Genomic DNA, 15,933 nt, shown 5'->3' with positions numbered 1-15,933 from the left:
CTGAAGGGCCTGTTTTCATGTATTAATCTGTGATGCTAAAGATCTTCTTCAATTGAGTCAGGTGGGCTAAGGAATAGCAGATGGAATTTAATTTGCAAGGTAGTAGGAACTGCAGATGCTGGAGAATCTGAGATAACAAGGTGTAGAGCTGGATGAACACAGCAGGCCAAGCAGCATCAGAGGAGCAGGAAAGCTGACGTTTTGGGTCTGGACCCTTTAGAAAAGACCCTTCTTCCTACAATCTCAAAATTGACCTCCTCTCCAGTTTAGGACTTGGATTTCAGGCCTCTTCTTGCTATGTTCCATAACAATCTTTAATGGAGCTACAATTGCTGTCAGCAAAAGTATCCTCCACTGCTTCAACCACTTACCCACCTTTTGTTACCTAAAATAATCCAGGATTGCCCCCTTCACTTGTGGGGCTTTTTACCTACCCGCTAAAAGTATTCTCCTGGATGCATTAAGAATTCTGGTCTCTCTAACCTGTTGTTTTGGCTGTTGGAAGTTACATTTGCCAAATCACTAATCTCTTTATTTTTACAATTCGGAAACTTGCCTACATATCTGCTTTTAATTTCTCTTGGACTGTTGGGGAGCATGTAATACACTCCCAGAAATATGAATGCTCCTGTTTTTTTTTTTTTTTTTTTTTTTTTTTTGGTTTTTAAATTCTAGACATCTGTTGTTTTTATGCTGCCTTGGCTCACTTCTAATTTTAGCTGTTCATCTTCCCCTGCTAAGTATTCTGTCTAGATCCCAACCCCTAACAAGTTAGCTTAATCCCTCCCTGACATTACCAGCTAACCACTCCACAAGGATGTTGGTCCCATTCTGGTTCAAATGTAACCCATCTATCTTGTACAGGTTCCTCTGATCCCAGAAATCTAAAGCACTCCCTCCTGCACCATTTCTAGTCACACATTGATCTGGACTAACCACCTATTTCTATACTGACTTGCACATGGCACTGGAAGTAATACAACGATTGTACAATATGAGCACTATCTACAGAAACTGTTCCTTTTTTTGTTGAAGCTTGTAAATATTTTTGTCTTCAAACCTAACCGCCCCTCTCTCATTAACAGCTCATTCACCAACATCACTGGGACTTCAACCTCTTCCATCTCGATCAATGGCACAGCTTCCTCTTGGCCATGCTTGACTTCCCTTCAGTGATCTGATTTTTGCTGAATATTCAGGTTGGAAGACAAATGCAAACTGCGTTAAGTCTACGGCATTTCAGTCTGCTTTTGAAGTGTTGCAGATGAAAAACTTTTTTTCTGACCCCCTTCGTATTTATTGGCATCTAGTGGAGCACTTTTTTGTTTCTGATTCCTGTTTTTGGTTACTAATGTACTGAATGTTTACAATGTAGTGTAAATGGTAATGTTAGTTTATATTGGTAAGTTATTGTTAGAATATATTGAGTGTTTGCAAACAGTGTTTTATACAGTTTAACTAACTTGATTTATTCAAGGAAAGGAATTTGCGTAAAAAGTCCTGTTATTGTCTCCATTCTAGTTTCTGATGCACCAATGTTGGATTCTGGACTATATTAAAAAAAAATTTGCTACTGATGCCTTTGTTTCAATTACTTTATCATTAACCTGAAGTGAGCTCATTATACATGTGCATGTTATCCTGGGAGTGAAATAATAGTTATCAAGTTTCTAGCTTAATCAAGGAGAAAAATATATTTGTTGGCCTCTTAGAAATTTGACTAAATCTTAGCATATGCAATACAACAGGTTTATTTATCCCAATAGTGTTTCTGCTTCATGTGAGCAGATGGGGTGCATTAGGAAAGTGAAACTAAGGATACAGAAGGTGAAGCTTGAGCCAAGTAACTTGCTCTGCTCTTATTTCTTAACTCACCATGCCTAAACATTTTAGTTCAGTTTTCCTCTTGAGTATTTGGCTCTCCACCTGAGCAGTAAATCCTCACTTTAAAGCTGGCTTTCACTTCATCTTGTGAAAAGATGAGTTGAGCTCTTGATATCTTCCTGCCCAATTAGAAGCCAGTGTACAAGTTGCCACTCTTCTAGCTGAAAAGTTACAGAATAAATACTGATTGCAAGCAAACAAAGCTTCTTGCTGTACTTAGGTACACATGACAATAAATCAAATCAAATCAATCCAATACCATACAATTTCAGGAATCTTTTAAAGGGCACGTTCTGTATCTTTCACTCCCATCGAGCAGGGACTGAGCTGGAAGACAATTATCCAGGGGTATGTGACTTTTTGAAAGGGCAGGAAGGAAAGGTTGGTGGGTTAGCATTTTTTCTGGAAAAATAAGTACACTAACAAGAAATGATCAGAGGATTAGATTCGATAGTGGACAGTGGGAGCCTTTTTCCTCAGATGGTGATGGCTAGCACAAGGGGACATAGCTTTAAATTGAGGGGTGATAGATATAGGACAGATTGTCAGAGGTAGGTTCTTTACTCAGGGCATGGAATGCCCTGGCTGCAAAAATAGTAGACTCGCCCACTTTAAGGGCATTTAAATGGTCATTGGATAAACGTATGGATGATAATGGAATAGTTTAGGTTAGATGGGCTTCAGATTGGTTTCACAGGTCGGCGCAACATCGAGGGCTGAAGGGCCTGTACTGTGCTGTTATGTTCTATGTAAATGATCTTGGGTTCAAAAATATAGATCCATGGGGGTGTAGGTTGTTTTTTCAAAAAAAAAAAAAATACACCCTTCAAGTACTCTGGATATGTACTGTATAGGGTCAAACCCTTTTAACTCCCACTCCCTGATATGTCCATCCTAGGCTGCCTCCATTACCATAATGATACCACACGCAAATTGGAGGAGCAGCACCCCATGTTCTGTCTCAGGAGCCAACAGCCCAATAGACTGAACATAGAATTCCCCAGTTTTAAAATCTCCCAGACCCTTGGCCTCATCCCACCTCCAATCCTCCCTCATCCCTGCTTCCTTGACCAGACACAACCTGTCCATCTTCCCCATCTATCTGCCCCACCCTTCCAACTAACCCATCCCTACCTGCATCCACCCATCACCAATCCTGCCTACCTTTCCCCAGCCGCATCCAGCCTCCCTGTATTTATTTCTCAGCTCCCTTCCCCCTCCTCAGTTCTGATGAAGGGTCCTGACCCAAAACATTGATTATTTTTTCTGTTCCTCTGCTGTCTGACTGGTGTTCCTCCAGCCCACATTGTGACTCTGACTCCAGCATCTGCAGTTATTGCTATTCTGTGTAACAAATGCAGACCACTAATTATAAGGTGAGTTTAATCTTCATGTAGATTAACAGAGGAAGCTATGATTTAAAAATTCACATGTATTTGGGACAGTTTCTTAGAACAATGGATGCAACAAGGGGTCAGACTATTTTTAGATCTGGTAATATGTAATGATGCAGGTTGAGTAAAATATCTCAAAACAGTGACGATTACATGGTAGAATTTATTATTCAGTTTGAGAGGGAGGAACTTGGGTCAGAAACAACTATTCTGAGATTAAATAAAGTTAATACAGTAATTTTAAATAGCAAGTTCAAGAGACAGGTCTGGCTGGAACAGGACAGGGAGCGAGGAATGCCTGTTGGATTAAATTGCATCTATTTCAATGCAAGAGAGCTGACAGGTAAGGATGATTAACTAAGGGTATGGATAAGCATGAGTGGGATATTATAGCCATTACAGAAACATGGCTAAGGGAGGGACAGGACTAATGGCTTATTATGGCAGATACAGGTGTTTTAGGCAGGATAGAGGGGAGGGGAGTTGCATTTTAGATTAAGGGGAGTATCATAGCAGTAGTGAGATGAAATAACAGGGATCATCCAGTGAGGCTTTGTGGGTGGAGCTAAGACATAAGGGGATGGTAACGTTATTGGGGTTGTACTCTCAGCCCCCAAATAGTTAACAGGAATTAGAGGAAGAAATATTCAGGGAAATTGACGAGTTGCAGGAGAAATAGGGTTGTCATAGTGGGGAGTTTTAATTTTCCTAACAGACTGGGACTGCCATGGTGTTAAGGGCTTAGATGGGATGGAATTTGTTAAATGTGTTCAAGGAAGTTTCCTCGGGCAGTCTATAAAGGGCCCTACTCGGGAAGGGGCAAAATTCAGCATACTCCTAGGAAATAGGGCAGGACAAGTGACTGAGGGACAGTAGGGGAGCACTTTGGGACCAGTGACCAATAACATAGTTATGGAAAAGGACAAAACTAGTCCACAGGTTCAAGTTCTAAATTGGGGCAAGGTGAATTCTGATGGAATTAGACAGGAGCTTGCAGGGTTGATTAGAGTAGTTTGTTTGCAGGCAAAGGAACTTCTGGCAAGTGGGAGGCCTTTAAAAGTGTGATAGCTAGAGTTCAAGATCTATATGATCCTGTGAGGGTAAAGGGCAAGGTTGGCAAAAAGAGGCATAGCTCAGGAACAGGCACCTGGGATCGAGGAAATTCCTGGCAGTATATAGGGGATACAGGAGTTTACTGAAGAATGCAATCAGGAGCATGAAAAGGCAACATGAGATAGCTTTGGCTGAGAAGATTAGGGTGAATCCAAAGATTTTGGTTCTTTTTACTTACGACAAAATAGGACCCCTCAAGGACTAAAGTGGACATGTATGGTCCTCAATGAATATTTCTCCTCTGTTTACCGTGGAGAAAGACATGAAGACTTGGGAAAAGTTAGTGGTGATATCTTTGGGACAGTCCATAACACAGTAGATGCAGTGTTGGAAGTATTAGAACATATGAAGGTGGACAAATCTCCAGGTCCTGATCAGATATATCCAAGAACCCTGCAAGAAGTTTGAAAAGAAATTGTGGGGGGCCTGGCTGATATTTGCATCATTAGCCAAAAGACTGGAGGGTAGTAAATGTAGTACCTTATTCAAGAAGGGCTGCAAAGAAAACATGGGAATTGTAGACCAGTTAGCTTAACATCTGTGGTAGGAAAGTTACTTGAGGATTATGAGGCATAAGACATACGTTTGATTAGTCAACATGTAATCAGCATGACTTCATTTGTGGGCGATCATGCCTCAAATTTGTTAGAGTTCTTTGAAGTGACCAGAAAGTTTGTTGAGGGCAGGGCAGTAGATGTAGTCTATATGGATTTCAGTAAGGTCTTTGGTAAGGTTCCACATGATGGGCTGCTCTGGAAGGTTGGATTGCATGGAATCCAGGGAGAGCTCGCAAATCGATTACACAATTGGCTTGATGGTAGGAAGCAGAGTAATAGTGGAAGGTTGCTTGTCACACTGGAGGCCTGTGACTGACTGACTGCCTCAGCTTGGTGCTGGGCCTATTGCTGTTGTTATCCATAATCAATGATTTGGATGAGAATGTACAAGGCATAATTAGCAAGTTTGCAGATGACACTAAAATAGGTGGTATTGTGGACAGTGAGGAAGGTTATCAAAAATTGCAGCAGGATGCTGATCAGCTGAGGAAGTGGGCTGAGAAATGGCAAATGGAATTTCATATAGATAACTGTGAGGTGTTGTGTTTTGGAAAGTCAAGTGAAAGTAGGAGTTTCTTGATGAATGCCAAGGCCTTAAGGAGTGTAGTGGAACAGAGGGACCTTGGAGTTCAGATGCATAGTTTTCTGAAAGTGGAGTCATAGGTAGACAGCGCAGTGAAGAAGGCTTTTGGCACACTAGCCTTCATCAGTCAGGGTATTATGTATAGAAGTTGGGAAGTTATGTTGCAGTTGTACAGGGCTTTGGGGCCACAGTTGGATTATTGCATTCAGTTTTGGTCACCTTGTTATAGGCAGGATGTTATTAAACTGGCAAGAGTGCAGAAGAAATTTACAAGGATGTTGCCAGGACTCCAGGGACTGAGTTATAGAGAGGTAGAAACAAGATGAGGGAGTATTTAATGAATGGCAGGACACTGGGCAACTAAGGGGAATAGAGGGACCTTGGCATAATTGTTCATAGATCCCTGAAGTTTGCAGCGCATGTGAATAGGATAGTTAAGAAGACACATGGAACACTTGCTTTCATCAGTCGTGGCATTAAGTATAAGAGCAACAAGGTAAAGTTAGAGTTGTACAGAGCATTGGTCAGGCCACAGTTGGAGTACTGTGTGCACTTCTTGCTACCTCACTACAGGAAGGCTGTGATAACACTAGAGAGGGTACAGTTTAGGTTCACCAGGATGTTGTTTGGGATGGAGAGATGAGCTTTAAGGAGAGACCAGATAGGCTTGGATTGTTTTCTTTAGAGCAGAGAAGACTGAGGGGTGGGGAGGCATGATTTGAGGTGTATGAGATTGAGGTGTATGAGATTGAGGGGTATGAATAGAATGAATAGACAGCAGCTGTTCCCCTTGTTTGAGGGGGTCAGTCACAAGGAGGCATAATTTTAGAATAATGGGCAGGAAATTCAGAGGGAATTTGAGAAAAAAACTTTTCACTCAGTAGGTGGTTGGAATCTAGAATGGACTCCCTGAGAATGTAGTGGAGGCTGGAAATCTTACAACCTTTAAAAAATATTTGGATGAGTATTTGAAATATCATAATATTCAAGGATATGGGGCAAGTGCAGGAAATTGGGATTAGGGCATCTTTAGTGACCGTTATCTCAGTGCCGGCTCGATGGGCTAAAGGACCTTTACTGTGGTGTATGAATCTATGATTATCAGATCAGTCATGAGCTCAATGAAATGCAGAGCAGGATTGACGGACTGAATGGCCTACTTCTGCTCTTAATATGGTCTTGATAGGAAAGCAATTTTATTATGTACAGTAGCAAACACTCCATAGATATCAATGACTTTGTTCCATCCAAAGGCAGGCGTTCCTAAACTCCATATCAGCTAATCCCGGAAATGGGCTGCCCTACATGGATGTGGGCAGTCAAGTTTCTTGCAAAAAAAACTTGCTTTCGATACTGTGCACATGATCTTTCCTTGAAGTTTAGCTCCGGGTTTTATTTTAAAAGTTCATAATTGCCTCATGCAAACACCTTTCCCCAAATGGGTGGCTCATCAGCAATATCATACCAAGGACTTGGAAAAATTACATTGAGGATGGTGATGAAATCGAGCACCATGCAATAAAGTTTCCTTTATTGAAAGAAGCAAAATGATGTATCATTGTAGAATCCCTACAGCATGGAAGAAGGCCATTCAGCCCATACCAACCCGCCAAACAGCATCCCATCCAAACCCACCCTATTCCTGTAACCTTGCATTTCCCATGGCTAATCTACATAGCCTGTACATCCCTCGACAATTTAGCATAGCCAACCCACCTAACCTGGATATGTTTGGGCTATGGGAGGAACCCCACGCAGACATGGGGAGAATGTAAAAACTCCACCAACCCCACACAGACAATTGCCCGAGGGTGGAATCAAATCCAAGTCCCTGATGCTGAGGCAGCGATGCTAACTACTGTGCCATCCTAACAGTGCAGCAACTTTCTGTGGTGCTGACTTTATATTCTTTGCTTCAACCCACACCTTCTCACTCATACTTCATTTATTAGTTTTTCATTTTTACATAATTTCCAAATACGTTTTTAAAAGTCTTTGGTATGCACCATGGCAAAACTCTCCATTATTACATTGGTGTAGAGTGTTGTGCTAATACCAGGTGATATTACTGGACAGGTCAGTTGTCAGACTGAAACCTGATTTGGTGAATTTAATTTTAGTGAGGTGATCTCTTGCTGAAACAAACTACAACAAAACTAGTTTATTAATCAAAATGAATTATTTCAAATAAATTTATGATACACTTAAAGATTTTGGAAGTGAAATACCCAAAAAATCCCAAAAGTACCCCTGTATGGTACACAAATGTACCTCTTGTGAAGTACTCACATCAGAAAAATTCCTTCCTTGCACATAAATGGGGAGGCAATGGCCTAGTGGTGTTATCCCTGGACTATTAATCCAGAAACCAAGATTGCATTCTGGGTTTGAATCCTACCACGGCACTTGTTGGAATTTGAATTCACTCTTCAAACAATCTGGAATTAGGAATATAGTGATAACCATTAATCCATTGCTGATTGTCTGAAAAACCCATCTGGTTCACTAAAGTCCTTTAGAGAAGGAAACTTGCCATCCTTACCTGGTCTGGTCTACATGTGACTCCTGACCCACAGCAATGTGGTTGACTCTAAACTGCCCTTTGGGCAATTGGGGATGGGCAATAAATGTTGCATGAAAGTGATGCCCTCATCCTGTGAATGAATTTTTAAAAATGTGTTTAATTTGATTTCAGCTTCAGTCTGGAAGATCTGATGACTTCACTGTTGAGCTTTCATACACCTGAGCTTAAACTTTCTCAGCTTCACATAACCTCTTCAGAGTTTTATTCAAATATTTCCAGTCTGCAAGTATCACAATGCTTTAATTTAAGGTAATCTAATGTTAAGAAAAACTACATTTTTTTATAAAAAGGTAACATGCATAGCTTAGAGAGACCTTTTTACAATTTTATTTTGGGTAGTTCTACAGACGTTTCTGGGTAAAGTTGCTCCTAAAGAAAACAGAAGTCCAATAATTTCTAATAAGTCTTGAGGGACAACTGTTTACATTGCCATACCTTCACACAGAGGGTGTTGGGTGCCTGGAATGTGCTGCCAAGGGATATGGTAAAAGCAGATACCATAGCAATGTGTAAGAGCTATTAGGCAGACGTGAGCAGGTAGAGAATAGAGGAATATGGACCATGTGCGGGTAGTTGGGATTTGTTTAGAATAACATCATGGTTGGCTCAGAAATGGTAGGCTGAAAGGCTTCTGTCCGTGCTGTACTGTTCTGTGTTCTATTCTGGAAATATTAAGCGGGCTCAGTAGCGTCAGTGAAGAGAGAAACAGGGTTAACGTTGCAGAATGGTGCAGTTTGTCTGTTAAATAGTCAAGGTTAAGCTCCTGAAGGGGAAGGAGAATCAGTTATTACAGCTCAGGAGGAGCAAACTACATTCTCATTTCTGGAATAGCATCAAGAAAGTTGCAATACTTCTTGCTTTTCATTCATCAGGTTCCAGACAAACAGTGACACTGTGAGGTGAGTAGAGAGAATGCCAGGCTGCTGTGCGAATCGGGAAGTCTGTTTAATATGAAGATGCAATACATGACCCTCTCACAGTGCGGCACTCCCACAGTACTGACTCACCAACAGTGTGGCACTTGCTCAGCGCTGACACTTGGACAGTGTGGCACTCCCACAACACTGATCTTCCGACTGTGCGGCACTCCCTCAGTACTGACCCTCCGACAGTGCGGCACTCCCTCAGTACTGACCCTTTGACAGTGCGATACTCCCTCAGCACTGACCCTCCGACAGTGCGACACTCCCTCAGCACTGACCCTCTGACAGTGCAGCACCCTTATCTGCTTTCCGGAGGGACCACTCTCTCCGTGACTCCCTTGTTCGCTCCACACTCCCCTCCAGCCCCACCACACCCGGCACTTTTCCCTGCAACCGCAGTAAGTGCTACACCTGCCCCCATACCTCCCCCACTCACCCCCATCCCAGGCCCCAAGAAGACTTTCCACATCAAGCAGATGTTCATCTGCACATCTGCCAATGTGGTATACTGCATCCGCTGTTCCCGTTGTGGCCTTCTCTACATCAGGGAAACCAAGCGGAGACTTGGGGACCGCTTTGCAGAACACCTACGCTCGGTTTGCACTAAACAACTGCACCTCCCAGTTGTGAACCATTTCAACTCCCCCTCCCATTCCTCAGATGACATGTCCATCCTGGGCCTCCTGCAGTGCCACAACGATGCCACCCGAAGGTTGCAGGAACAGCAACTCATATTCCGCTTGGGAACCCTGCAGCCCAATGGTATCAATGTGGACTTCACAAGCTTCAAAGTCTCCCTTCCCCCAGCTCGTCCCCGCCTCCCTAACCTGTCCTTCCTCCCACCTATCCCCTCCTCCCACCTCAAGCCCCACCCCCATCTCCTACCTATTAACCTCATCCGCCCCCTTGACCTGTCCATCCTCCCTGGACTGACCTATCCCCTCCCTACCTCCCCTCCTACACTCACCTTTGCTGGCTCCATCCCTGCCTCTTTGACCTGTCTGTCTCCTCTCCACCTATCTTCTCCTCTATCCGCCTCCCCCTCACTCCCTATTTATTTCAGAAACCCCCTTCCCCTCCCCCATTTCTGAAGAGGGGTCTAGGCCCAAAACGTCAGCCTTCCTGCTCCTCTGATGCTGCTCGGCCTGCTGTGTTCATCCAGATCTACACCTTGTTATCTCAGATTCTCCAGCATCTGCAGTTCCTACTATCTCCAAAATGTTAACTCTGATTTTTTTCTTCACAGATGTTGCCAGACCTGCTGAGCTTTTCCAGCAACTTCTGGTTTTGTTCCTGATTTACAGCATCCGCAGTTCTTTCAGTTTTTATTTTCTGTACTCATTGCATTTGAAGAATGAGGGGGATTTTACAGAAACACATAAAATTATTAAGGGACTAGATAAGACAGAGGCAGGGAAGTGTTTCCAATGGTGGGTGAAGCTAGACCTAGGGGGCATAGCCTCAAAATAATGGGGAGCAGATTTAGGACAGCGTTGAGGAGGAACTTCTTCACCCAAAGGGTTGTGAATCTGTGGGATTCCCTGTCTGGTGAAGCAGTTGAGGCTACCTCGTTGAATGTTTTTAAGACAAAGATGGATTTCTGAACAGTAGAGGAATTAAGGGTAATGGTGAGTGGGCAGGTAAGTGGAGCTGAGTCCATGATCATATTGAATGGCGGAGCAGGCTCGAGGGTTCAGATGACCTACTCCTGCTCCTATTTCTTATGTTCTTAAAAAGGGTCACACATTAGGGGGAGGCAATGGCCTAGTGGTATTATTGCTGGATTGTTAATCCAGGGACCCAGATAATGTTCTGGGGGCCTGGGTTCAAATCCTACCATGGCAGATAGTGGAATTTGAATATCTAGAATTAAGAATCTAATGATGACCATGAATCCATTGTCAATTGTTGGAAAAACCCATCTGGCTCACTAATTTCCTTTAGGGAAGGAAACTGCCATCCTTACCTCGTCTGGCCTACATGTGACTCCAGACCCACAGCAATGTGGTTGACTCTTAACTGCCCTCTGGGCAATTAGGGATGGGCAATAAATGCTGCTTAAACAGCAATGCCCTCATCCCGTAAATGAATTAAAAAAAAAATTTAAGACACAGATGAGGAAAATGCTTTTTCTTTGAAGGTAGTGAATCTGTGGAATTCTGCACCACAGAGGGCTGTTGAGGCTGGGTCATTAAATATATTCAAGGCTGAGAAAGGTTTTTAATCAGGAACGGAATCAAGGATAATGGGAAATAGTCAGGAAAGTGGAGTTAACGATTATCAGATCAGCCATGATCTCATTGAATGGCCTACTCTGCTCCTTTATCTAATGGTTTTATGGACTTCACCAGGAGTTTCAATCTGGATTCTGTCCTTCAGGGTGAGGTTTTGAACCACAATAACAGAAGTTGCTGGAAAAGCTCCAGTGACCAGACCCTGAAACGTTAACTCTTCTTCACACGTGTTGCCAGACCTGCTGAGCATTTCCAGCAACTTCTGTTGTTGTTCCAGATTTTTTTTTGTATTCATTCACGGGATGAGGGTGTCGCTGACCAGGCAGCATTTATTGCCCATCCCTAATTGCCCAGAGGGCAGTTAAGAGTCAACCACATTGCTGTGGGTCTGGAGTCACATGTAGGCCAGACCAAGTAAGGATGGCAGTTTCCTTCCCTAAAGGAAATTAGTGACCCAGATGGGTTTTTCCAACAATTGACAATGGATTCATGGTCATCATTAAACTATTAATTCCAGATATTTATTGAATTCAAATTCCACCATCTGCCATGGCAGGATTTGAACCCAGGCCCCCAGAACATTATCTGGTTCTCTGGATTAACAGTCCAGGGGTAATACCACTAGGCCATTGCCTCCTCTGATTTACAGCATCCACAGTTCTTTTGGTTTTTACGAGGTTTTTAATCACTTCAGGCAAAACTCTAAACCACAAAAATGATTTGTAAATAAATGCTAAATTCTGTTTACTCTGGAATTATCAGAGACCTAGAGTTAGGACATGTATGGCCAAACATCTGATGCGCACAGTCTCAGTATTGTGAAAGGTAATTCTCGTTCTGTGTGCAGTTCATCGTCAGTTCAAATTTGAGCTCTCAGCTCTTGCTGTGCTTGTTGTGAACAGCTGAGGGCAGTGTTCTCCACAGCTTGTTCAGTGACTGGACATGAGTTTGCAAGTCAGAATTTCACTCACCGAGTGTGACACTGAGCTCCTCACCCAGTTCTCGTCTGTATATCAGGCCTGTAGAACTGCACACACATCTGGCATTGTAACATAGAAAATAAGAGAAAAGGAGCAGGAGTAGGCCATTCGGCCCTTTCAGCCTGCTGCACTATTAAAATGATCATGGCTGATCATCCAAATTAGGCCCCTCTTTCTGCTTTCTCCCCCATACCTTTTGACCCTCAAGAACAATATTGAAATCCCTCTTGAAAAGATTCAATATTTTGGCTTCAAATACTTTCTGTGGCAGAGATGTTCACAGGCTCCCCATTCTCTGGGTGATCACAAGACTGACATAATAGGTCCACAAAAATGATGATACGTAACAAAGAGGCTACAACTATTTTTAGACTGAACAGTCTAGTCCGTTTTTTGCAAAAAAGAGAGATTGTTCAGGGAGGAGGGGTTGGGGTAAGACGTGGGAGAAAAATGTGACACTGCTGCTTAACAAAGGGGCAATGGACAATCCAGGAAACTGCAGACCTGTCAGCTGGACATCAGTCATTGGTGAAACTGATGGAGGCCGTAATGGGGGATAAGCTAAATATACACTGAGTGAAAAATAAGTTGGATTTCAGTGAGGCATCTGACAAGGTTAGATCACATGGGATCCAGGAGAGCTAGCCAACTGGATACAAAATTGGCTCGAAGGTAGCAGACAGAGGGTGATGGTGGAGGGTTGCTTTTCACACTTGGAGGCCTGTGACCAGCGGTGTGCCACAAGGATCGGTGCTGGGTCCACTGCTTTTTCATCATTTATATGGCTAAAGTGGATGTGAATAGAGGAGGTATGTTTAATAAGTTTGCAGATGACACAAAAATTGGAGGTGTAGTGGGCAGCGAAGAAGGTTACCTCAGAGTACAATGGGACCTTGATCAGATGGGCCATTTGGCCGAGAATTGGCAGATGGAGTTTAATTTAGATAAATGTGAGGTGCTGCATTTTAGAAAGGCAGATCAGAGCAGGACTTATACACTTGATGGTAAGGTCCTGGGGAGTGTTGTCGAACAGACAGACCTAGGGGTATAAGTGCATAGTTCCTTGAAAGTGGAGTCACAGGTAGATAGGATAGTGAAGAAGGTATTTGGTACACTTGCCTTTATTGGTCAATGCATTGAGTACAGGAGTTGGGATATCAAATTGCAGCTATGCAGGACATTGGTTAGGCCACTTTTGGAATATGGCGTGCAATTCTGTCTCCCTGCCATAGGAAGGATGTTGTGAAGCTTGAGATGGTACAGAAAAGATTTACGAAAATGTTGTCAGAGTTGGAGGGTTGAGCTATAAGGAGAGGCTGAATAGGCTGGGGCCATTTTCCCTGGAGTATCGGAGGCTGAGCGGTGCCTTTATAGAGGTTTATAAAATCATGAGGGGCATGGATAGGGTGAATAGTCTTTTTCCCAGAGCGGGGCAGTCCAGAACTAGAGAGCATAGGTTTAAGGTGAGAGGGCAAAGATTTAAAAAGGACTTATGGGTAGCTTTTTCAATTTGCCTGGCCACCTTCAGAGAATTATGCATGTGAAGCCCGAGGTCCTTCTGCTCCTGTACTCCTCTCAGGGTGGTGCAAGTATGGAATGAGCTGCCAGAGGAAGTGGTAGAGGCTGGTACAATTGCAACATTTAAAAGGCATCTGGATGGGTAAATGAATAGGAAGGTGTTAGAGGGATATGGGCCAAATGCTGGCAAATGGGACTAGGTTGGATTGGTTTGTGTGGATGGCATGGTTAAGTTGGGCCAAAGGATCTGTTTCCGTGCTGTATGACTCTATGACTAGACAGTCAACATGGCTTTGTCAAGGGCAGGTCATGTCTGACAAATTCACATGAGTTCTTTTACACGGTGAGACAGGCAGTGGATGAGGGTAATGCTCTGGATGTTGTATATTTGGACTTTCAGAAAGCATTTTGTGCAGTGCCACGTGGCATGCTGGTTAGAAAATTAGAAATGTTTGGGATGATGGGTCCTTGGCCACATGGATTAGAAGTTGGCTAAAGGACAGGAAATAGACGGTAGGTATAGATGGGCATTTTTAAAAGAGGAGATGAGTTGAAAATGGTGCTTTTTGGGGATCGATGTTGGGACCCAACTTTTTTTTATCATGTATATAAACAATTTGGAGATGGGCGTTAATGGCAAAATCTCTAAATTTTCAGAAGATACTAAGCTGGGAGAACAGTGGATTGTGAGGATGATGCTGAGTGACTTCACAGGGATATCAACAAGTTGGCCAATGTGCAGCCAGAAAAATTTACATGTAGAGAAATGCAAAGTAATGCATTTTGGGATGAGAAACATGGAGAGACAATATATGCTCAATGTTATAACTTTGAGAGGAGTACAGGAGCAGAAGGACCTCGGGCTTCACATGCACAATTCTCTGAAGGTGGCCAGGCAAATTGAAACAGTTATTAAGAAGGCTCATAGGATCCTTGGGTTTATAAATAGAGGCATAAGAGTATAAAAACAAGGAAGTGCTGCTACATCTCTACAAATCATTGGTCAGACACCTTATTTAAGGATGGATATTAAAGCCCTGGAGAGAGTTCAAAGGAGATTTACTTGAATGTTGCGAGGAATGAATGATTTTAGATTCAAGGAAAGATCAGAGAGATTGGGTCTATTCTCCTTGGAGCAGAGAAGATTAAGAGGTGAACTTATTGAGGTGTTCAAAATTATGAACAATGTTGACAGGGTAAAGAAGGTTATTCTGTTTCCACGAGTTGGTATGTCAGTAGCTAAGGGTCACAATTTTAGGACTGTCAGCAAGAGACCTAGGAATGAGATGAGGAGAAACATTTTTTACCCAGAGAGTTGTTAGGATTTGGAATGTGCTGCCTGGGAGAGTGATGGAGGCAGATTCCATAGGGGGTTTCAAAAGAGAGCTCGATGTATTTTTGAAAGTGATGAAGCTAGAAGGCAACGGAGATAGGGCTGGAGACTGGGACTAGCTGGGTTGCTCTTTCAGCAGCCAGTACAGATTTGATGGGTCAAATGGCCTCCTTCTGTGCTGTAACATTCTGTGATTCTATAAAGGGATATGATGAAAGTGTTGAAAATGATAAACAGTGGAAGCTGATCTCACCAGTGTGTGGGTTAAAAAACCAAAGGACCACCAATATCAGACAGTCACCAGGAAATTACATCAGGAATCCAGGAGAAACTGTGTTCCCCATGAGACAAAAATTGGTGAATGCTAAATGACGAGGACCATAGCCATAGATTACAGGAGGAAATAGACGGCCTGGTCAGATTGGCTGATCAGTAGCAGCTACATGTGAAATAATGCACTCGGACAGGACAAAGAAGGCATGGGAATACACAATGAACAACAGAACCCTACACAGCACCAAGGATCAGTCAGACCCTGGAGTGCATGTCCACGGTGCCTTATGGTATCAGAAGATAAAACCATCAGTACTGACCCTCCGACAATGCGGCGCTCCCTCAGTACTGACCCTCCGACAGTGCGACACTCCCTCAGCACTGACCGTCCGACAGTGCAGCACTCCCTCAGTACTGACCCTCTGACAGTGCGACACTCCCTCAGCACTGACCCTCCGACAGTGCAGCACTCCCTCAGTACTGACCCTCCGACAGTGCGGCACTGCCTCAGTACTGACCCTCTGACAGTGCGGCACTCCCTCAGTACTGACCCTCAG

The 15,933-nt window shown here is 43.3% G+C and overlaps 2 protein-coding genes across 13 annotated transcripts in view; one reads left to right on the top strand and one right to left on the bottom strand.

Moving 5' to 3' along the window:
* The window catches only part of LOC109920515 (LIM/homeobox protein Lhx8), a 39,400-nt gene extending 37,830 nt beyond the window's left edge, over positions 1 to 1,570 (top strand). For 7 of the 8 annotated variants that reach the window (XM_048601666.1, XM_020520543.2, XM_048601665.1 and 4 more), the window contains one exon: positions 1,086 to 1,569. In XM_048601666.1, the coding sequence (XP_048457623.1) occupies positions 1,086 to 1,162 (77 nt within the window). In that variant the 3' untranslated portion in view covers positions 1,163 to 1,569. Of the gene's footprint in view, positions 1 to 1,085 lie in introns of all 8 variants that reach the window. The other variant, XM_048601663.1, reaches the window with a different exon arrangement.
* Positions 1 to 15,933, bottom strand: part of slc44a5b (solute carrier family 44 member 5b) — a 389,888-nt gene that overhangs the window by 84,131 nt on the left and 289,824 nt on the right. The window lies entirely within an intron of this gene.

The sequence above is a fragment of the Rhincodon typus genome, chromosome 10 (genome assembly GCF_021869965.1).
Source record: "Rhincodon typus isolate 14 chromosome 10, sRhiTyp1.1, whole genome shotgun sequence".
NCBI lineage: Eukaryota > Metazoa > Chordata > Chondrichthyes > Orectolobiformes > Rhincodontidae > Rhincodon > Rhincodon typus.
The sequence above is the reverse complement of the archived record's forward strand: the minus strand, read 5'-3'. Positions and strand labels throughout refer to the sequence as shown.